At 45.2% G+C, this 23,608-nt stretch overlaps 1 protein-coding gene across 1 annotated transcript in view; it reads right to left on the bottom strand.

Annotated features, from left to right (window-relative positions):
* The window catches only part of NINJ2 (ninjurin 2), a 66,380-nt gene extending 44,330 nt beyond the window's left edge, over positions 1-22,050 (bottom strand). Inside the window, exon 1 of the mRNA XM_077339994.1 lies at positions 21,711-22,050. Within this exon, the coding sequence (XP_077196109.1) occupies positions 21,711-21,743 (33 nt within the window). The 5' untranslated portion in view covers positions 21,744-22,050. The remainder of the gene's footprint in view (positions 1-21,710) is intronic.
* Between the last annotated feature and the right edge of the window lie 1,558 nt (positions 22,051-23,608).

The following is a 23,608-nucleotide window of genomic DNA, read 5'->3' on the forward strand; positions in this document are numbered from 1 at the left end:
TGAACAGCCCCTTGTTCATGGTCTCGTTACAGCTGTGCTGACACGTAGCCTTTCAGGAGAAAAAGGGTGACACACGGCACAGGGAATCCAGGTATCATCCCCTTCCTGTCGCACCTACAGATCTCCATTAGTCTTGATTAAAAACCTACCATGCCCAGTCCACTTCCCGTCCTTTAATCCCAGGGCCATCAATACACAATTTGCATTTTTTTGGTCTCATTCAGGTGATGTAGCCAAATATTTTCCTGGGAGACTCAACAAGGGTCCACCCAGAACCATCAAAGATATTATCTGTCCTGGGATTTAATACCATGACCTCACCGAATGTTTTGTCCACATCGGACAAGAACCTCACCTGCCTTCTAGGTTTCTTTGCTATACACACACAATCTCATCAAGTACATAATTTTAGAGGTCAGGTCACCAAACCCTAGCCTGAGGATATAAATGTTCCTATAAAAATCAGGCACCCAGACCAGTCTCTGAGTGTGGTCCTTGGGTATCCCGCATACCAACTGCTTTTGTAGGTTCCTCATTCCCTTCCAGAAAGGCTGTCCATTTTTTCTCCGGACTTCTGCACATTGTGAAGATTGACATGTCAACAACATCATGGGAACTGGCCCTGCATCTGGAACCAGGGAGTGACAAGTCACCACAATGAATTAATTCAAAGTTAGACAGTACACAATTACAGTACAAGATGTGCCTCAAAGGGGGGGGGTTGTACTGAAAGAGTTGCTCATGTGCACACTGTGGAATATATGTAGTCAAACTATGGTGCAATTCTTCCATTATAGTGAGCAGGAGAGCAGTCCTGTATATTACAGCCAGTCAGGATGGAGTGTAGGCCTGATTCAGACTTGTGAACCATGTCCAGGTCTGTGAGAATTGATGTTCCACCTGAGGATGGCCACAAACTCTCACAGCCTGTAGTACAGGTTGTCCATCCACGTCAACAGATGAGCAATGCGGTCAGTTCTGGTAATGCTAATAACCTGCTTGACAAGGAAGAGGACACTGAATCTGGGTCACCAATCCTCACTCCACTTCCCAATAGATAACCAGCACTGGTCAAAGCTGCCAGCTCTCATTCACCAGTGTTAGTAGCCAGACCCCCTCCTCACCTTGTGAGGTAGGTGGGGATCAGAGAATTCTGAGATGTCCCTTGAGGATTTCCTGTGAGCTCTCTGTGCCACTACCTTCAAAGGTGAGGTGGGTGGCAACTAGGCACAGGGCATTTTCTGTGGTGGCACCTCACCTTTGGAATGTTCTCCCCTTTAAGACTAGCCTAGTGCCTACTCTCCTTTCCTTTCCTTTAGAAACTTGGCTAAATCACATCTTTTTACTTAGGTTTTTTATAAGGTGATTATCAGCTTTTTAATGGCGTGCTTCTGTTTTATCGATAGTTTTAATGCTGTTTATTTTTAATTGCTCTTTTTTATAATTGCTTGGATTTTTTAAGGGTTTCTTTTTTTATACTGTGTTTTTTAATGGTAAGCCACTATGAGCAGGACTCTGAAGATTGAATATATTTTAAGCGAATAACTAAATATCTAGCCTGCTTCCTGTTCACCTTTCAGACCTGCTCTGCAACCAACACACTGGAGAATTTGGTAGCTTCAGCAACAATAGGTCTTTATATTGCTTCCATCTCAAAGAGAACACTTACTAATGGAGAATACAGTGCTGGTATCGGCATACTGTGAAGTGAGACAGTCCCACTGCTGCCAACTCCCCTGCCCATGTACTTCCCCCGCTCCCCACCCATCATTCCTGTCTTCATTTGCTTGCAAGCTCACAGCCACCCAGATTCCCAGCCATACCTGCTCGCCAGGATTGTCCATGAAAGGGCTTGTGGGTGGTACAGGCATCTGTGACTGCAGGTGCTAAAAGAGCTTGCAAGGGAATGGGAAAGGATACATAAGCATATGGGTTGGTGGTTCAGAAGGGAGGCAGAGGAAGAGGACTGGTGGTAGGTAGAGGAGGGGGACAGCAGTCTGTGACCAGGGCCCCCAGCCCCACCTCTGTCTCCCAGCCCCCCACCTACTGCCCCCATTCCCACCTACCCCCAATCTGAGAGAACGCTAATATAAGGGGACCAGATTGTCCCAATTTTGGAGGGACATCTGGGGGCACCTGGCAAATTGTACTTATGTTGAAATTAAAAACTATATATTACAATACTATTTTTGTGTTCTATGCATTCTATGAAAGTTTTTGTTGCTCCATATAGACCAAATTTTTAATCAAGAACCCCCCCAGTCAATGGTGTCCCACTTTACCAATGCTAAAATCTGGTCACCTTATGCTAATATACACTTGGAGACTGCCACCACAGCAACAAAGATATGGCCAAAATTGAATCTGTTCCTATCAGGGTTCCAGGTTTCAGAGGGCCCTGGAGCCACCTCCTCTCTTCTCCAGTGTGCCCCACTCACACCTCCCTGCATCATCCTCCCCCACTGCCTGTCCTTCCTCCGCCCATCTGCTCATTTATCAAATATATGGCATGATCTCTAAGCTAGTTCTGCCTTTTAAATAAAGCTCTCTGCTTTACTTCCAAAGGTTTGTTCAGTATCCTTCCATGGAATGCTCAACATGGTCTCAGGACACCTTTTATTGTCTTGTTACTTTGTTGTAGTCATGTCTTAGCATCTGTGTCCCTTCCACAGAGCTTGTCCATGGCACTGTGTCTCTTCCACAGATTTGTCTACAGAAACTGGTTATTCGATAGGACCCGATGAAGAGTGCTTGCCCAGCATAAACTTTGGAAAGATTATTTTAAAGAACCTGGTTACCCAAGACAAGAAAGGGTCTATACGTAAAGTCCTTCAGTCCAGGCCTGTGCTTTCATCTGAGTTTTTTTTTGCATTTCAGCAATAGCCAATTGCTTTGCTAGGCCTAAGAAAAAGAAAAACAAAGCATGCTACAGTTGACTAGCAACCACAATCCCTGATATTTAAATTCCAATGGTATAGTTATTCCTGAACCCAGCAAGGCTGAAACATTTCGGTTGTAGCTGTGTTTCAGTAGTGTGGAGGTGGTGGCAGTTAAAATACTTCTGATAATAATTCAATTTTGGGTGGCCTCAGCAGCCTGAGCCCCAGATATTCCCATATGCAGAATACCAGACTGAAAATGCCCATGCGTAACTAGAGCAGTCCCTCTAGATAAAACATCAGAATTAGGAATTCAGATATTAAATGTGCAGAACTCATTGTTCTAATCAGGCTCATCTGATTAATTACTTTAATCTAATCACCCTAATCTAATCAAGCTTGTAAACATCTTACTGGGTAATTGCTTGCGATCCACAAGGCTAAAACCCAAGAGGTCCAAGCACTCACACATGTTGGGAAGAGCTTCCCTCATGCCTTACTGCCCTCCCATTATGGAACATTCACCTTGGTAAACAAAAATAATTAGCTCTTGATGACAGTATCAGCAGAGAAAGTTGGAGAGATATGTAAAAGACAGCTTTTCAAGCATTCCAGGCAGTTCACATGCTGGCTGCAGTTGTAAACATAAGAATTGTCCAGTTGAGTTAGACCTTCTAGCCCAGCATCCTGTTTTATCTAGTTTTACCCAGTGGAGACTATGACATAGATGAAGAGGCCAATGCTGAAGTTTCCTTCACTATTATTCAAGAGGATTTCTGCCTTGGGATATGGCACCTAGCTGTAGATGAAACTGACCTCCACGAATTTGTGTCCAAGAACATTAATTTATGTAGGACATTTTTATCCCACTCTTCCTCCTGAGTAACATGCCTTATTCCCCCCCCCTCCTCCTCCATACACCATCATGACAACAGCCCTGTGTTAGAAATAACACAGGGTGATGTTTCCTGGCTTTAACTGTGAGAGGAACTCTCTTTACCATAGAGTTAGTGAGATAGAAAGGAACACTGACCACTCACCTTTCTTATCTCACTGACCAGGCCCTATAAATTCAGAGTCCAGTAGCACCTTTAAGACCAACAAAGATGTATTCAAGGCGTGAGCTCACGCCTTGAATACATCTTTGTTGGTCTTAAAGATGCTACTGGGCTCTGATTTTTTTGTGCTACTTCAGACCAACATGGCTACCCATTTGAATCTGATCAGGCCCTAGAGGGTTAAGTTCCTGTTTCCTGCTTCTTCTCTTTCTTCTCCTTCATTCTTCAAGCCTGCAACATGATGGGTAGAGAGAAGCCTCCTGCATCTCTCCCCATCCAGCTATTTAATTAGGATAGGAACCCACTGTTTACCTTTTTATGCATAGTATATTAAATATACTAATAAATAGTTCTTATATTAGTTAAGTAGAACATTGGAGAATGTGTTTTTCTTTGTTGTTTTCTTTGTTAGTTCAACAGTGGAATAGACTGCCTAAGGAGGTGGTGAGCTCCCCCTCACTGGCAGTCTTCAAGCAAAGGCTGGATACACACTTTTCTTGGATGCTTTAGGATGCTTAGGGCTGATCCTGCGTTGAGCAGGGGGTTGGACTAGATGGCCTGTATGGCCCCTTTCAACTCTATGATTCTGTGATTCTATATGGAGGTGGCCAATTTGAGTTGGTATAGCAATTCCCCAGAATGTTGGTATAACAACAACAACAACAAAACCCTCCCTGAAACAATCCATGGCAGGTTTTCTTTTTTTACTTTGCATGTCTTGTCTTTTTCTTGATTCTACTGATTTCATGGACTATGGCATTTTTCCCTTTCAGTCAGATCCTTGTAAGAGAGGAGCATGGAGATCCAGCTTGTTGCCATGGTTAAGAGTCGTGGTCTTTTATCTGAAGAACAGGGTTGGATTCTCTACTCTTCCTCCACATGCAGCCAGCTGGGTGACCTTGGGCCTGACACAGTTCTCCCAGAGTTCTCTCGGCTTCACCCATTGTGGGTGAGGGAGGAAGAGAAGGTGATTGTAAGTGGCTTTGAGACTCCTTCAAATAGTAAAAAGCAGGGTACAAAACACCAACTCCTCCTCCTCCTCCATTCCCATCCATTCACCATTGCAAAGCTGCACAGATTTTATTTTCTCCCTCCCTCACTGCCTTGTGAGGGGCAGCTTGTTCAGGGGGGCATAAAATTCTAACTTTGGGTCCAATTTGTTTGAAACTTGGATATTCTTTGGACAGGAAGCATCCACTCCATTGCAGTTCTGGAGTCATTTTGGCTGAAAAACAGTTACTCTGGCTTCCCTGAAAGTCCCCTACAGGAAATAATGTCAGATCAATGGGGAGGAGGGTTTTTCTATGGAGGAAGGGACATATTAAAATGAATGACAATAGGAGTCAGGAATGCCAACTGGCTTGCATTGGAGTTCACTGGAACACATTACAGAACGTTGCAATGAACATGTGGAAAGGATTTGCATAAACGTGTCCTGGGCTTGGAATGACAGCCTAACCAGTTTGATCCGATCCAGAATTCAAGTAATGCAGAGGTAAAAATGGAGAATGCAGTCTTGGGCTGTAGCAGTAGAGGCACCATACTGAAATTACAAGATGTCATAGTTCTGTTGTATACCACATTAGTCAGACCACACCTGGAGTACTGTGTGCAGTTCTAGAGGCCTCATTCCCCAAAGGATGTTGTAACAAAATTGAGAGGGTTCAGATGAGAGAAATGAGGATGATCCAGAGTCTGGGGACCAAGTGCCCTGAGGAAAGCCTGAGGGACTTGGGTAAGTTCAATCAGGAGAAGAGGAGGTGGAGAGGTGACATGATTGCCCTCATTAAGTATCTGAAAGGTTGTCGCATGAAGGAGGGCAGGGAGCAGTTGCTGCTGGCAGCAGAGGAGAGGACTCACAGTAATGGGTTTAAACCAGGGGTAGTCAACCTGTGGTCCTCCAGATGTCCATGGACTACAATTCCCATGAGCCCCTGCCAGCGTTTGCTGGCAGGGGCTCATGGGAATTGTAGTCCATGGACATCTGGTTGACTCCCCCTGGTTTAAACTACATGTAGTCCATGGACATCTGGTTGACTCCCCCTGGTTTAAACTACATGTAGAATAAAATAGAATAATAAACTACATGTAGAATAATATGTTGTTAGGTGCGAAGTCGTGTCCGACCCATCGCGAACCCATGGACAATGATCCTCCAGGCCTTCCTGTCCTCTACCATTCCCCGGAGTCCATATCGACTAGGTATCAGGAAAAACATTTTCACAGTCAGAGTAGTTCAGCAATGGAATCAGCTGCCTGAGGAGGTGGTGAGTTTCCCTTTACTGGCAGTCTTCAAATAGTGGCTGAACAGATATTTATCTTGGATGCTTTAGGGCAGGGGTCCCCAACCTGAGGCCCTGCGGGTCACATGCGGCCCCTGGACTCTTTCTGTGCGGCCCTCCAACCTGCTTGTCTGCTCCTATCACCCGCAGGGCATTTCCCCTCAGACCCTTACTGTTCCTCCTGCCTCCAAGGGCACCATTTACTGCTGTTCATCTTGTTCCTTTCTTGCAAAAAATACAGTAGCAACTTCGTTTGTTTTGGCCTCCCTGGTTCCTTCTGTCAGCCCCCTCTTGTTCTTATCCTCCGTAATAGCATTTTGGCCATTCTAGGTGCTTTGCTAGGCAGTAAAGCTCAGGCACCTGTACCACTCAGCTTTTTAACTCCCCCTCTCCATGAATTACCATGTGGAAGCTACTTATGTACATAAGGAAGGTAAAGTCACTGTGTGAATGCGTTCAGGAGATGTCAGGTCTGCTTTTGCACACCACGTGTATCGCTGACCAAACCCTTTCCAAGATGAACATTGTGAAATCGAAGTATCAGTCAAAGGCTTACAGATAAACATTTACATGACATTTTAAGAGTGTTTGTCACCAACCTTGACTCGGACACCAATGCCTTGGCTAACAGAAAACAGCCACAAAAATCACACTGACTAGCGGAGCATGTATAGCTAAATAAAAGGATTCCACAGTAAAATATTGTTCCAAAATGGATTGCTTTAAGGTTAGCATTTCTTCATTTTTGAATGTTTACTTTTGATCTAAATAAGTAGGTTAACAATTTTGTTACATTTTGGTTTAAGATGTGGCCCTCTTTCGGCACTGGCACACTAATGCGGCCCCCATGTGCCAAAAAATTGGGGTCCCCTGCTTTAGGGTGATCCTGCATTGAACATGGGGCTGGACTAGATGGCCTCTCTGGGCCCTTCCAACTCTAGAATTCTAAGCAAAGCCTTACAGCGCAACTCTAAGCAGAAGATCCATGTTCCTCACCCGGTCTGATTCTGCCCTCGGGCGTGTTTTGAACCAGGGTTTGCCATCCCAAGCCTAGTCTCAATCAGATCACACCGGCTGTTCCTCTTCTCTGCAGTGTGCAAAATCCCCCAAAGAGTCTTCCTTTAGGATTAGCAGGGCGGTGCCGAAATTTAGAGGACAGGAGAGAAAAATCACAGTGTGATAACAGAACGAAGATTAAATTAGTAACACCCTATGAAAATTCCCCTCACCAGACACTCTGAACCTCTAGCACCAGGAGGCAAGATGATCTGGGAACAATTTGTCATTCAGTACACAGTCACAAAGCTGTGTGAGCAACAAAACTGACGTCATTTTTTGCTCCACGCCTGACTGAGCCCACAGCTGGGCTACCTAGCCTTGGCACAGCTGGGCCCTGATATCTGGACACCCTGGAGAGCTTTGACACACGTCCTGGCCACGTCCTGCCCCTCCCCCTTCTTCCCCACTTAAGAGTCCTTCAGAGAACCAGCCAATTTACCTTAGCTGCGTTTTCACCCTTTGCAGGAAACCTCACGGATCTCAATTAAAAAATAAGAGCAGCATAATGGACAAGGAGGAGACAGGCTGGATGTGAGGGTAGAGCTCTACTAAAGCTCACCTTAAGAAATCATCAGGTAAACTATGAGGGGCCCTTCACAGCCTTCACAAAGAACAAAGTCAGTTTTACTGGTAGGCATAGGTAAGGGGAAAGACTTGCTGGTTTCTACTATTTTGAAAAAGAGCTGGATCAAAAAAGGGAGTGGATTCAACCTTTAAAATTATTGACTGGTGGTAGAGTGCTACTGACAACACAGGCACTAGCCAGTAGGTCCTTATGAGCCTTACAAAAAGACACATTATACATAGTGCTAGTTGCAATGGGAAAAGGCCAGCTGCTTTAGGGGAAATGTTAGTTTGACAACTGGGAAGTTGCAAAATCCCATAACTGAGGTGGTATCTCAGCAAAGGGGTCTGAATCCTGTTTACGCAGATTCACACAAGGTTCATACTTACTGTGACAAAAAGAAATATTATTTAGAAAAGCCCAGGTAATAAGAGGATCCAGCCGGCACAGCCCCTACCATGGCCTCCTTCGTGGAACACGGAAGGGAGTTCCTTTTCTTCAGAGTCAGGAAAACAAAAAACCCTTAACCTTCTACCGAATTCAGAAGATGGCTGGAACCCTAAGCAGAAATGAATGTCCCCCTCCCCTTCCTCATAATCATACAGCTATGACCAGAAGAAGTGGCCCGTTGTGACAAGGTCCAATTTTATCATCATCATCATCATCATCATTTCATTCATAATAAAGCACAAGTTGACAATTCACTCCCAGACTGATTTGCCCTTCCTGGGGGTGTGCCGCCAATAGAGAACACTCTGCCACTGAGGGCCAATCAGTTCAAACTACTCTGCCAATGAGAGCCAATCAGTTCAAATTGCACTCTGCCAATGAGGGCCAATCAGCTCAAATTGCATGCAGACAAATTACTTCCTACCTGATTGGCCCCCACAAAAATATTCCCCCAATAAGAGATAGCCCTATTTGCAATCTGAGAAGGGAGAAATGCTTTGGGGGTAACCATCAGGCAATTGCAGCAGCAGAAAAAGTAATGCTGATGTGGGTGGGACTGGGAAGATGTAGATTTTTGGTCTTGCTGCAGTCTTTCCAAGACCATCACAACAAAGCAAATTTGAGACAAATAGGGTGGAAGATGGGGAAACTTGATGGGGCAAAGAAGCACTATGAGGACATGTGGAGGGGGGAGTTTTCCAATTGGCTTTTATACCCTGCTTTTCATTGCCTTCCCTTTCTCACCCCACAGCAGACACCCTGTAAGGTAGATGAGGCTGAGAGAAACTGCTCTGTGAGAACAGTTTCCAACAGGAATGTGACTAGCCCAAGATCACCCAGCATGTGGAGGAGCAGGAGATCAAATCCAGCTTGCCACATTAGGAGCCACTTCTCTTAACCACTACACCAAGCTGTACAAATTGCCATTGCCTTAAAGAGATGTTGCTAGAGCACAGGCCGAAGAAGCTGTTGCAGAAGGATTGTATAAGTCTTTTTTGGCTTGCTCATTGGCTGTTAGGGGACAATTTTCCTTTAAATTTTGACCTTCCGGCCAATGGCTTCTCAGAGCAGTCCAAGAAGGGACACACTTAGGTATTTCCTACATGATTGTGTGGTTAATAAGATTTGCTATTTGGAAAGGAAGGAATGCTTGTGTCATCTGTGCTCTGTGTGTGTGTGTGTTTGTGTAGAGGGGAGTGCTACACAGTCCCCTCCCTCCTCCCCATCTCAAGCAGCCCTTTCCTCCAGGGGAACTGATCTCTGCAATCTTGAGAGGAGCTTTCATTCCGGGGGTTCTCCAGGTCCCACCTGGAGGCTGGCATCCCCGAACAGTGGCAGGGGTGCCAGCCTCCGGCTGGGACCTGGAGATCCCACATCTGGGGTTTCTCAAAGCCTGAAGAATATTGCAGCAGTTTCTCAATGGTCAAAAAGTTGAGAGAAGTTGACAAGAGTCCGGGGTGGAAGGAGATTTTGCCATGCAGCCAGCCCCCAGGAAGGCCGCCATGCAGGTGTACATCCTAGTGCTCATTGTTTCCCTGGGCTCAACGGGTTTTGCCTCCAATCAGAACATATCTGCAAAACCTAACTCACTGTTTTTCCAGTGACATAGCAGGAATTAGTCCAATGAGTAGTGATGGGTATGAATTGTCATCATTGCATAATTGTCTCTCCCATATAATTTGCAAGATTCCGGAGCCAAAGAAATGGTTTCTGTTACAAAATCCAATGTGGTTAGAAAACCAATGCCAGATGGCTATTGTAATTGGAGCAGGGAGGGGAGACATATGTTTGTTCTCAATAAGCTCTTCTTTTTGCTTATTTTATTGCTCTGCTTTAAACTGGAAATGCTCAAATATAAAATATTGAAATAATGGTGGGAGACCTCATTCTCCCCCTGCCCAAGTATTTTACCACTAGGATGTCTGTGAGGACAGTCTCTAATTAGTCAGAGGGGACAGCTAATCATGGCTAGAGCATTCTTTCTGACTCTCCTTGCTTTTAAAAAAGTCAGCCTACGATTACACATACATATCTGGGTTCTTTGTACCCTACTTTTTTACTCCCCAAAGGAGTCTCAAAGCAGCTTACAAATCATCTCCCCTTCCTCTCCCCGCAACAGACACCCTGTGAAGACGGTGAGTGGGGAGAGAGCTCTGAGAGAACTGCAATTGACCTAAAGTAACCCAGCTGGCTGCATGTAGAGGAGCAGAGAATCAAACCCAGTTCTTCAGATTAGGGGCTGCCACTCTTAACCGTTACACGAAGTGGGCTCTCAATACAGAGAGTAGTGAACTCATTGTGGATCTGCAATAGATCCTTTTAAAGCAGACTTACAGGCATCCAAACTGAATGGAGATTGGGGGCAACTGGTTCTTCCTGTTTTAAGAAGAGCCTGATTCTGCAGAATGTTGATTGGCTGGCCCTAGCTCACCAGGAATCCTCCCACCTCCTCCCCCAGATGTGCAAGGGTGCTAACTGGCTGGCCCTTGTGACAATCAAGAAGTAATTTCTCCCTCTCTTCAGAGTCCAAAAATATATTATTGGATTTGTATAAGGAAAGGTGCCAGGTAGATAGTAAAATGGATAAACTTGCTGGGCACTTGAAAGCAATAAAATCAGAATCCAGTAGCACCTTTAAGCAATGCTTTTAAAAAAGTCAAAAGCCTGCTGGAATCTGGGGGAGGGCTGACCGTAGTAGTAGTAGTAGAAGAAGAAGAAGACGATGAAGAAGAAGACGACGACGAAGAAAAAGAGTTGGTTCTTATATGCTGCTTTTCTGCTCAAAGCGGCCTTTCCTTTCCTCTCCCCACAACAGACACCCTGTGAGGGAGGTGAGGCTGAGAGCCCTGAGATTACTGAAGAAGAAGAGTTGGTTCTAATATGTCACTTTTCTCTACCCGAAGGAGTCTCAAAGCGGCTTACAGTCGCCTTCCCTTCCTCTCCCCACAATAGACACCCTGTGAAGTGGGTGAGGCTGAGAGAGCCCTGATATCACTGCTCGGTCAGAACAGCTTTATCAGTGCCATGGCGAGCCCAAGGTCACCCAGCTGGTTGCATGTGGGGAGTGCAGAATCGAACCTGGCTTGCCAGATTAGAAGTCCGCACTCCTAACCACTACACCAAACTGGGGGGGGGGGGACAAGCTGTTGTAGAGGGATCCCTAGACTCCCCCACAATCATCAAGGGCTCATAAGAAGCCTGCAACCGGCCACTGTGTACCTGGGGAAGTTTGTAGAACAAGTAATGACAACATTTTTAAGTCTCTAGTGTGTGACTTCTGAAAGCTCAGATTTTCTACAACATATGATGTGACAGAGAATTCGTCTTAAAAGTCAATATATGTAGTGATCAATGCAGCCATTTCTTTAGACCTGCAGAACCAGGGAACGATGGTACATAATCGAAAGCCTTTTGGGTGGAGACCCCATGAACCCGGAACAACCTCCTTGGAGAGGCCCCCTCGCATTCAGTCTTCAGGCAGCAGCTGGAAACAGTTTTATTTAGGACTGGGCTTGGTGGCAGAAAGGGCCATCAAGCCACAATCAATTTATGGCGACCCTGTGGGGCTTTTTGGGCAAGATACATTCTGATGGGGGTTGCCATTGCCTGCCTCCACACTGCAATCCTGGGCCTAGTCTGCATACAATAGATAATGCACTTTCAATGTGCTTTCGCGGCTGGATTTTCCTGTGCGGAACAGGAAAATCTACTTCTAAAGTGCATTGAAACTGCATTATCTCTTGCGTGCAGACTAGGCCCTGGACTTCCTTGGTGGTCTCCCATCCAAATATGGTTGGAAGGGGCCATAGAGGCCATCTAGTCCCACCCTCTGCTCCATGCAGGATCAGCCTAAAGCACCCAGGATAAGGATCTGTCCAGCCACTGCTTGGAGACCACCAGTGAAGGGGAACTCATCACCTCCGTAGGCAGCCCATTCCACTGCTAAACTACTCTGACTGTGAACATTTTGAAATTTTATATATTTTTTTATTGGATTTTTATACTACTCTCCCAGCAAGCCGGGTCAGGACGGTTCACTTTCTATATACACATAATAATTCAATATGACAATTAAAATAAGATAAAAATATAATTAGTTTAAAATTAGTTTAAGATAATCAGTGCAATGTCAATGCTGACAACCTATTTTCAGGAGCTGGTAATGTTTTCCCCAGACATCTCCTGATATCTAGCTGGTACCATTCTACACGTATTTTAAACCCATTACTCTGTGCCCTATTAATATTTACATGAAAATAATCAGAGCAGACCTTCTTAGCTTCTGAGATTTGACAAGATCAGGCTAGCCTTTGATTTATTGGCAGCTCTGAGATTTTAAACCGTGTGTGTCTTAATAACTGTTATTCGCCAGCTGGGTGACCTTGGGCCAGTCGCAGTCCTGATAGAGCTGTTCTTACAGAATAGTAATGTCAAGGCTCTCCCAGGCCCACCAACCACACACGGTATCTGTTGTGGGGAGAGGAAGGAAAGGTGATTAGAAGCTACTTTGAGTCTCACTTGTGTAGAGAAAAGTGGGGTAGAAAAAACAGCTCTTCCTCTTATTTATTTCCATTGTAAGCCGTCTTGATCTCTGCAAGGCAGAGTTGCACAGGAGGCTAAAAATATTTCAAAACAAATAAATAATGGGAATGCTATCTGTACAGTCCAGTCTTATGTTCCACTAAGTTCTGTTTGGTATTCTACCTGGAGCCTCAGCAAGAAAGGGGCTGACAAACAAAAGGAAATACTATCGGACAGGGTGCTTCCAGGGACAGACACATGGGATGCTGCCTTAGTACTGCTTGTGAAAATCTCATTCCTCCCCCCCACACACACACACACTTCCTCTTCACGAAGGGTCTCATGAAAATTCTAGGCAAAGAGGCTCATGCAAACACTGGACCTAATTTGACAAACCTGAGCATAAATCCCGGCATTGTCTGCATAACATCCCAGAAGGACACTGCATGGTCAACCGGCTCCAAAGGGCACATTTCTAGGAAATTGGTAAACAAGAGCAAAGGGCTGTTGGGTGTTGCACTAGAAAGCAGGAGCTGGCCGTTCCTGCAGAAGCAAACACATGTGTTCTCAGGTCAAGATTTTGTAAGCATCCCGAAGCCACGTGTTAAAGCCGCAGAAGCCGAGAAATAAAATGCTCGTTCTGTTCCGAGCTAACCAGGTTCACCCAGTGGGATTCCGCAAATCAGTTCCACTAAGGGCAGCCTTTTCCCTTGGGACAAAGAACCTCAGCCTGATATTGGAGGCTTGGTGGTTACCACCAAATCCAAAGGAACTGGCAACCCTATCATTCCCATTCCTCATCGGTGGCCAGGGGAAACCTGGAAACTCTACAGCTTCCCAGTGTCATGCTCTCTCTTTGCAGGTAAGCAAAGCCCCCATCAAGATTTACTATATGCAGTTATCCTTCCTATGCCTGTACAAATGGTGCTAGTTCATATAATCAGCAGGGCAATGCTGCTCAAAGGAAGCTCAGCAAGTTAGATGGCCATCATTCAACAGGACCAACACAGTGCGGAAATCTGTACCAGAACTACACCAGAACGATTCAAACTGTCTTTTGAAAATAAATTAAAAAGCATGCTTGTTGCCATCAGCCACACGTGACAGTCAGATCCATCTGGATCCTTGTAAAAGCATGTGAGAGTCTCTGAATGGTCTGCGAAAACAAATTTCAGCTGTTGCTGTGTGTACGGGCTAGTCATCGCAGCCATGTGCTCAGTGGTGCTTCTGGGTATGTCAAAAGAGCCATTTAGATCATAAACGTACATTTCCTACTTCCTGGAATGGGTGACTCTGGCTTTGACATGTGAAATTAAAAAACCAAAATAGAACCGTAAATAACAAACTGCAGACAGCTCTGTTAATTGCAGGGACACCAGATTGGAACAGTGACGTCCAAACACATGAAAGACGCAGCATCTGAGAAAAAGCTTGAACTATGAACAACAAACAGTGACTAATAATGGGAAGAAACTCTCCGAATTGGTTTCAGTGTGGCTTCATACACAACCTACATCCAAGTCACATGGCTCCAAAACTCAACCAGGTCTACAGCAGTGATCTTCAACCTTTCAGGAATCAGGAACCACCTTTAACTTCAAGTTAGATGGCCATCTAACTTGAAGTTAAAGGACTCTTTGAGCAGCAGAGGACTCTTTGAGCAGCAAAAACATGGCAGGAAGTTGTGTGACAGGAAGTGATGGTAATCTCACTAGTGGGAAAGGGTGCTCCACACCACAAGGAGAAGGGACACTGGAGGACCAATGGCTGAATGCTGACGAGACAGAGGGAAGAGAGAAATATGGCAGAAAAAGTGTTTTTTCTTGGGATGGGATAAAAAGAAATTCTCTCCACCATGGAATGACCTTACCATCCTGATGCTTCTCTCAGCATATATACAGGAGACATGACAACCTTGTTCTCTATGCATGCAAAACAGCAGCAGGCTCTTCCAAAAACCTGAGGGAAATGGCAGTTTTACAGGCACATCTGTAATTCATGAGCTGAAGATCCTTGGTATAACGCCCCCGTCCACTTTCCTCCCTCAGAGGCATGATTTTCCCTCTGTTTTTCTTTCACTCTTGTGACTAAGATGCCCTAGTTGTCTGTTTTCTTCTTTCCTGAAGAATTCTGGCTGTCCCACCCTGTCACAGTATAATATTTTGGCTGTTTGCTCAGCCGAGGAACCTGAGAGAAGGAATGGGAGTCCCCTTTAACTTTTACGACTTCAATGGTACTCAAGAAGTTTTTATATTCCAAATTAACAAAACATTTTATTCAACATAGAGGCCAGGTGAAATCAGGGGTAAAATTACCACGGTAGTTCAATATAGAGAACTCTGAGGTAAGATCATACATGCACATAATTTAGTTCTTATATTTCAGACTAATTATAGTTTCTTAAACTATTCACAGTTACTTAAAATCTTTATATTGAGAGGCCTCTGTTCCAGTGTATTCCCAAATACTCTGGAATACTTTTTGAGTATTCTTTGAGTCTTTTGGTTTCCAAACAGCTGGTACATTTTTCCAGTATCCAGGCCCCTTCTCTTGGAACATTAGTGCTTTTCTTGCATTTGTAACTGACTCTTAAGATTTCTGTAGGCAGCTTCTAGTCACACTATATCATCAGGTATCTCTGCATTCTTCCGAGCTAATTCCGTGTTTGACTGAGTAGGGAATTTTTTTTCTCTGTGTAGAAGATCTATCCCCTTTCCTTGGTCCAAATGGGAGTCTCCCTCTAACTACCCACTCATCCTTACCAACATTCCCCAGTTCTCTGGTCTGTTGCGCTCAGTCAGGGCCGAATTCAGACTGAATCTTCCTCACCAGCTAGTTCAGGAGGCTTTCTCTGCTCAGCTTATGTTAGCCCATCAGATCTCTTGGATCAGTCTGTCCCTCAAGGCTCCCTGGCTCTCTGAAGAATTAACCCTTCACAATCCTTTACCTGCTTGTACAGTACTAAGTTTTAAAATGTTCAGTCCATCACAATAGGCTTATATAACTACAGTACCCCATGGACCAAGCACCCATTATGCATTTAATCCAGAAACGATAGAACTCCAAAGCACATTTGTTGCGAGTGTGTCTGAAATCTGGAACCATGCAAATTGCATATGGATTGCCTGAGAAGCAGTTCCAAAATGAAACTGGGACATCCAGGGTGACTATTGACCTCAGAGATATCAAATGCAGAGCGCCCCACTTTTACCACTGTTTATGTGAAACAGAGATTACCAACCGTTAGGCCTGCTTCTCAGAAGAGGCACAGTCAAGACAGAGATATGTAATATGAAATTTCATGGATTTCTGAAGGAGAGTTTCACAGTACAGTCCTGAGGTCCTGTTCTACTGGCAGAAGACAGAATGCCAGCTAAGGCCCTAACACCAGTCTGTCTTGAAAACATGCCAGCCAGCTAACAATAGTATAGCATCACCACAGTGCCAGCATGATCCTATGTTTGCATTGCATTGTTTTCTAATTTCGTCATCCAGCGGTGGTTGTGTGTGTGCGTGGGGGGGGGGGGTTTGCATTGTTTACAGTATCCTGTTTCTATTGCATGGTTTTCTAATTTTGTAATGCTCTTTCATCATGGCTTGTATGTATGCTAATCGTCCCAGAACCCTCACAGGATTTCATTTGGATCCTCTAAGCATCCCAGTCATGTCTCAATTGGCAAAATCTATATTTTGGACAATCCCTTACACCTGGATCCTAACTGAGGCTATTGACAGGCTAAATTCCAGTGGGCCGAATGAAATTTACTTCCAGGTAAGAAAGTTCAAGACTGCTGCCATATGATGTGTCAATTTAATGTCAAGATTTAACTTCTTCCCTTTCACAGATTATTAGTTGGTCCTTTCCTCAGCCCCAAAATGACTCTTAATTCAGTACCAGTAGGTAACTTAATTCAGTTCCAGCCAGTTTGGTGTAGTGGTTAGGAGTGCGGACTTCTAATCTGGCATGCCAGGTTTGATTCTGCGCTCTCCCACATGTAGCCAGCTGGGTGACCTTGGGCTCGCCATGGCGCTGATAAAACTGTTCTGACCGGGCAGTGATATCAGCGCTCTCTCAGCCTCACCCACCCCACAGGGTGTCTGTTGTGGGGAGAGGAATGGGAAGGCAACTGTAAGCCGCTTTGAGCCTCCTTCGGGTAGAGAAAAGCGGCATATAAGAACCAACTCTTCTTCTTCTTCTTCTTCTTCTAAGTGGAGTGCAGCACAAATTATTTTAAATCTCTATCACACTTCTTAAATATAAATCTAGCCAATGTAGGCAAGTATGAACTTAAACAGGTATTTGCCCCATCTGAGCATATACGATGCCTGATTTAAAAATGAATATGATTTGCCTACATAGTTCCTCAAATCTTAATATTTAGCAATTACCCTATATACTCACGTATAAGTAGTTTTTCAGCACCTTTTTCACACTGAAAAACCCTCTACGGCTTATATGCAGGTATATACGGTGATTGAAATAAAAGCCTGCTCCAGCCAGCCAATCATTGCATTTACTTTTGCAAGTGTGTACTGCAAGCTCTGGCAGCTTGTAGGACATCAACGATTTGACTGAGGGACTCTGATCTTTTTTTCCTTTTGCCATTGAAGGCTTCTCTGCGTGAACGTCCAATGCAAACCTGCTGGGTTTTGTTTCCTTTGGATGAGAGAGAGTGAATCCTGGAGACTAGTGATGCCTTTGTAACATTTGCTTTATTAATACTCAAGCAGAGCATAAGTGGTGACAAAGAGGAAGATTGCTGAAGAGCAACCTGAACCTCCAGGCTGCAACTCCAGTTTCAGCTGGAAATTTGCTCTCCTTCACATTTTCCCACTCAAAACTAACAGCCCAGGGTGTGGGGATGTCCATTTCTCTAGGAGAAACCATCCAGGAATGGAAGGATTAGACCCCTGTCCTTTAATCTTAATCAGGGTGGTTACAATTCATTAAAACATATATTCATACAGGGAAAATCTGGCTACAATTTTCTCACCACTTTGTCCAATTGGTCCCTCAGTGTCTCTTCCAAAATGGCCAGCTTCTCTTTCCAACAGATATAACTTAGACCTGCCTCCTTCCCTCCACTTTTCCAACTCCAAAGGGGCTTCTTATTCAAAGCAAAGAGAAATCACCATCTACCAGAAGGCCCATCTCCTCTTAGTTTCCATTTATACTATGTCAGTTGACCCTCCTGTTCTATTATCCAGCAATCTGCCTAAGAAAATCAGAGTTAACTGGCATCCTCAACAGTGGAAAAGGAATGCTTGGCTCACCTCACCCGGTATCATGCATGGTGCCCAGGGTCACTTCCCCCCCCCCCCAGAAGCAGCCATGCATTTGTATAAATCTGAAATTAACTGACTCCCTGCTGCACTTTTAATAAGTCTGTGGGTTCGGTAGACACAGACTAGAAGTATATCAAAAACAACAGCACTTTACTGAATCCAAACACCAACCAAATATTGAACAGGGAATGTAGGGTCAACATGGACTTTTATATAGGTTGGCTAGCCTACCAACAAACCTGATTGGTCCTTAACGGGCAAAGATCATTGGTCCATAAGTTCATAAAACTAGAGTTTCTAACTGGTTGCTTTACAGTCCTTCATTTGCATTGTGGCCCATGTTAGCACAACTTGATTGTACACATAACAACTTAGTTTTGAAACTGCTAACAGCAGAAAGGCCCACAAAATCTTGTGCTACCACAAATCCATCTGTCTTTATCAGGGCACAAGTATCCTTTTCTTTTGCTGCAACGAACAGACACAAATTACTCCTCTGCAACTCGTGACCATGTAATTCTGAGCCTGTTTACTCTGAAGTAGGTCTCTTGAAGCCAACGGGATGAATTCTGAGTCACGCAGAGGAGTATTATTGATGCAAGGCCAGCTATGGCTGCGGTGCTTTCCTGCACAAGCCCTAAAGGGGGCTCTTGAGTGAGGAACTGACCATTCAAAGATGGATCCAGAACAGTGGGAGAAGCAAGTGTGGATTAAAACACAGAGGCTTCCCTGTGGTTGGGAAGGGAGGGAGTTAAGCAAGGGCTTCAGGGAAAAGGAAAAAAGAGCAGCCACCATGTGGATGTTTTGGTAGGAACTACTCTGGGTTGGAAAATTCCTAGAGTTTTGAGGATGGACGCCTTGAAAGGCAGGGTTTGGGGAGAAGAGGAACCTCAGAAGGATGTAATGGCATACAGCCCACCCTCCCAAGCAGCCATTTTCTCAGGGGAACTTATCTTTGTAGTCTCAAGATGCATTGCAATTCTGGGAGATCTCCAGGTCCCACCTGGAGACTGGCAGCCCTGCTGCAAGGCCTTCTCTGTCTTACAAACCTTGAGGCATCCAATGTTTATATAGACATGAAACGATGTTTTTCACAAAACCTATACAGGGCATATCTACCCTACTGAGTACATGAGCTGAACATCATGGCAGGACTTGTGTGTGGGTTAGATCCGGTGCTGTACAACCAGATGGTGCTCATGGGAACCCACATTCCTCTTTCTACTGCAGCCCTCTGTCGCCCTGGAAAGGGCATGAACACCACAAACCAAAAAAGTTGCTGGGCACAGGGGGCTGCAATAAGGTGGGGGAAACAGAACAAATTGTCCCTACCTTGCTTTGGGGTCTATGGAAAGCCTGGCAAATAACAGCATATGTAAGATATAGCAGCCGTGGCATGAGCCCTGAGTGCCGCTTGATGGGGAGTGCCACTGCATACAGCCCTCCAGTCCTTGGGGAGATGCTGCTGCCACTGAGGGCCCCATCAGGCCTCCCACATGCTCAGGCACAGCAGCAGAATGAGCTGGGTCTCCTGAGAGAGCAGGGCCCCTTGGTACTGTAGCTGGATCAAGCCCCATGCCAAGCCAGTGCAGATGGCTGCTTAGAAACTTGCAGCCATCAAGAAAGAAGAGAATGTATCAAGCTGACTACGGCTGAACTTTGTTCAATTCCAAAATGGATGTCAATCTTTCAACTGAGTGTCAAAGCGAGCTCCTGGGTATTCATCCATTTTCGCAAACTTCTTCAGTGACCCTGTCGATTTTTTACTTTTTCCTCCAATATCAAGTAATACAGATGAAAGTATCTTATCAAAGTTAGATTTGTATGTAATTTTCAAAGCACCTTTCACTTTTAGGGTCTACTAGTATCAAGTTCACCACAGTGTAATCAATTTCAATGTGACCCCTGTGGCTGGATCAGGCCCCACTCTAAGCCGGTGAGCATGGCTGTTAGAAATGTGCAGCCAGGCGCATGCTCCGTCAGCTGCTGAGCTGGCCCGGGCACGCCCCAACTCCCACATTACCAAGCCCTGCCTGAATGTGGCACCAAATAGGCTGGTGAAGCAGCCATATGAAGCGTAGAAGGCCAGTTGGTCCGTGGATACACAAAAAGAAGAAATTGACCAACCAAAACGGCATTCCAAATAAGCATAAATCTCTATCAAATATAGTCTGTGTCCTTATTTTATTGTATTATAATAAATTTGAGGTGGACCAACCCAGAACGGTATCCAGATAAATTAATCAATTTTCAAAAGCGATTTTTCTTCAGTGGCCTGTCCCTGTATATGTATTTCTAGGGGAGGGTGTATAACAGTATGCAGAACATCTAAACCACAGTTCCCAAGACTCATTGGTAGACGGTGTGATGCTTAATCTTGCTCAATTCAAAAATGTTATTTTGGAGCGTTAACTGCAGGAGGGGAAAGCAATGTAGCTGCTTTGGAAGGAAAGGAAGGACTGCAAACAAAGTGGATAAAATAGATATGCTCACCGCTACTAATATTCCATTAGAAACCTGTTCTATGGCTCTCACCCAATGATGTTTTCTTACTGAAGTAGCAAAAGTAGGATCAATCAGGAATCAGTGACGCATGGGGACCTTGCTTTTCACCGGTGCCATGGACAGGAGCACAGCCCTGGGTGCCACCAATAACTTCATCTCACCAGCCCAGAACAAAGTTGGAGACCAGCGGCACGTTTAAGTCCAGCAAAGTTTTATTCAAGGTATAAGCTTTTGTGTTGGTCTTAAAGGTACCGCCAGACTCCAATTTTGTTCTGCTGCTTCAGACCAACACGGCTACCTACCTGAATCTATCTGGATAGCCCAGGCTAACCTAATCTTGTCAGAGTTTGGATGGGAAAGCACTAAGAAAGTCCAGGGTTGCTGCACAGAAGGACTCAATGGCAAACCGGCTCTGAGCATCTTTTCCCTTGAAACCCCTATGGAGTCACCACAAGTCAGCCCTTTCTAGCCCCACCACCACCTTAAAAGAGCTGTGATGTTATGTCTTGCCTATGTTAGCAACCTGCCTATTCAAGAAAGGCTACGTTCTCCTCTGCAAAAGTTCACTCCTTTGGAAACAGCTCTCAAGGAGGCCAAAGACAGAAGAGCTTGAAAAGTCCAGATCAAAAGGTTTTGTTTCTCTAGGAACCCCAGGTAGGAACTCGAGTCCCCTGCTCTCTTGCTTACTCTTGGCCGTGTTTATTTCTTTTTCCCTCCTGCCTTAGGGTTGGGGAAGTTTTCCCTCAAGCACAGAAGGGCTTTGTGAAGAAAGGGCAGGGAAGGCAGAACTCTCTTCTTCCAACCTTGTGAAATGTGCACTCGCCGTCCCCTCGCTCAGACCTTCCCCCTCTCAAGAACGTGAGAAAAGTTCTTCCAAACACCACAGTGCAAACCTTCCCCTACATCTCCTTTTCTATTCAGCAGAAGGAGCAAACTGTCTCTTTGGCAGGCAGAGTGGGGACATGCATCCAATCATCAGGTTGCCTCTCCCCCCCCCTCCAAAAAAAAAACTTCAGAGTATGCCAAAACCCAAAAGACAGGAATGATGGGCAATCAAGCCATTGTTCCCCGCCCCCAACCCCTTGATATGCCACAAAGGACTCACATGAAGGTTGATCATTTCTCTTTCAGATCCCATCCTTTTGCCTCCCCGGTTTCCTCCTCGGACCTCTTGAGCCTGCACAAGAGATCAAGTATCCGCAGCCTTGTGGATTCTCCAGTTCATTAGCTGGGTGGGAGGGAAAGCACAGCTGCTGTAACAGAGCTGCTATTCATCCAACGTGGGATGGCTGCCTTAGCTTCAGCTTTTTTGGGGGGGGGAGAGGAGAGGAGAAGAGAAGGGGTGGTGGTATGATGGAAGAAGTTGCACATGAATCCTTTATTGTCTCCGAGATGCTGAATGGCCCTCCTGTCATGTTAGCCGGTGACTACATGTCTCCACAGCTTCTGGATCCAGATGAGCCTACTGAGATCACTCGGGCCGTGCCTCTGTGTGATGCACACAGCGTACCAAGAGGTCCGTGGCACAGGCTGGACAACCCCTGGGCATGGATCCTAAATGCAGTCTGCAGCTCTGGCGCTCTTGTGTGCAGATGGCTTCACAAACATGTGGCTGTTGACAAGTGATGACAACTCAGTCATGCTCAGGGGCTGCCAAAAACAGGAGGAGGGGAGAAGAGCCACTCAATTGCTAGAAAGTTTTTTTTTTCCTCCCCAGTCCGGACTGTATTTTTGACTGACCCAGATGTGATTTGTGCCCAGTTGATAGCTTATGTTAATGCCTAAACATGATTTTCGTTTGGAAACAGAGCTGGAGGCACTGAGGTGAAATTGGAGAGAGAATCATCCTGATCCCAACCATGAAATTGTATAAAACTTTACATGACTGCTAGAAACACTACAGAACCTGCAGGCCTAGTTCAAACACAATGCTTTATTGTTTATTTATTTAATTCATTCATTCATTTATACCCTGCCTTTCTACCTTATGGGGACCCAAATCCGCTTACATCATTCTTTTCTCCTCTACTTTATCCTCACAATAACTCTGTGAGTAGAATTGCCAGCTGTGGTGTTAGCAGATAGAGGCCTTCCTCTCATTGAGAGACGGTTTATAGAAAACAAACTATGCCCTTCATCTAATGCAGGGTTTCATGAAACCCTGGAGTTTCTTGATGGCCCTGGAAGGGTTTTCTTATTTATTTCCTTGTTGTATTTATATACTGCCCTCCCCTGAGGCTCAGGAGAAGGGGAAAAGCCCTAGGTGGGCATGTCCACAGCTATGTTTCCCAAACATATTCTGCAGGATCGCACCACTTCTGCGGTTTCTCAAAACTTGAATACTTTAGAACAGCCTTTCTTAACTTTTTACCATTCAGAAACCCCTGAAACATTCTTCAGGCTTTGAGAAACCCCAGAAGTGGCACAATCATGCAGAGTATTGTTGGGAAGAATAGTTGTGTACATGCCTACCCAAGCTCCTCCCCTTTCCACCCCCTCCAGGCCCTTCATTGGCCATTTGGGGGGGACGGATTGGATTATGGTTACATCACCCAATAAATGTTTAACAAAATTTTAAAATATATAAAGAATTAAGTCTGACCCCTGGTTGAGAAAACCTATTTTAGGGGTTTCTCAACAGTTAAAAAGAGAAAGGCTGATCTAATGTCATAATCAAATATTATAAGCAGCATACTACATGGACTAAGGTAAAGGTATCCCCTGTGCAAGCACCGAGTCATGTCTGACCCTTGGGGTGACGCCCTCCAGCGTTTTCATGGCAGACTCAATACGGGGTGGTTTGCCAGTGCCTTCCCCAGTCATTACCGTTTACCCCCCCAGCAAGCTGGGTACTCATTTTACCGACCTCGGAAGGATGGAAGGCTGAGTCAACCTTGAGCCCGCTGCTGGGATTGAACTCCCAGCCTCATGGGCAAAGCTTTCAGACGGCTGCCTTAACACTCTGCGCCACAAGAGGCTACTACATGGACTAATATAACACTA

The sequence above is a fragment of the Paroedura picta genome, chromosome 5 (assembly GCF_049243985.1).
Source record: "Paroedura picta isolate Pp20150507F chromosome 5, Ppicta_v3.0, whole genome shotgun sequence".
In the NCBI taxonomy this organism is placed as follows: domain Eukaryota; kingdom Metazoa; phylum Chordata; class Lepidosauria; order Squamata; family Gekkonidae; genus Paroedura; species Paroedura picta.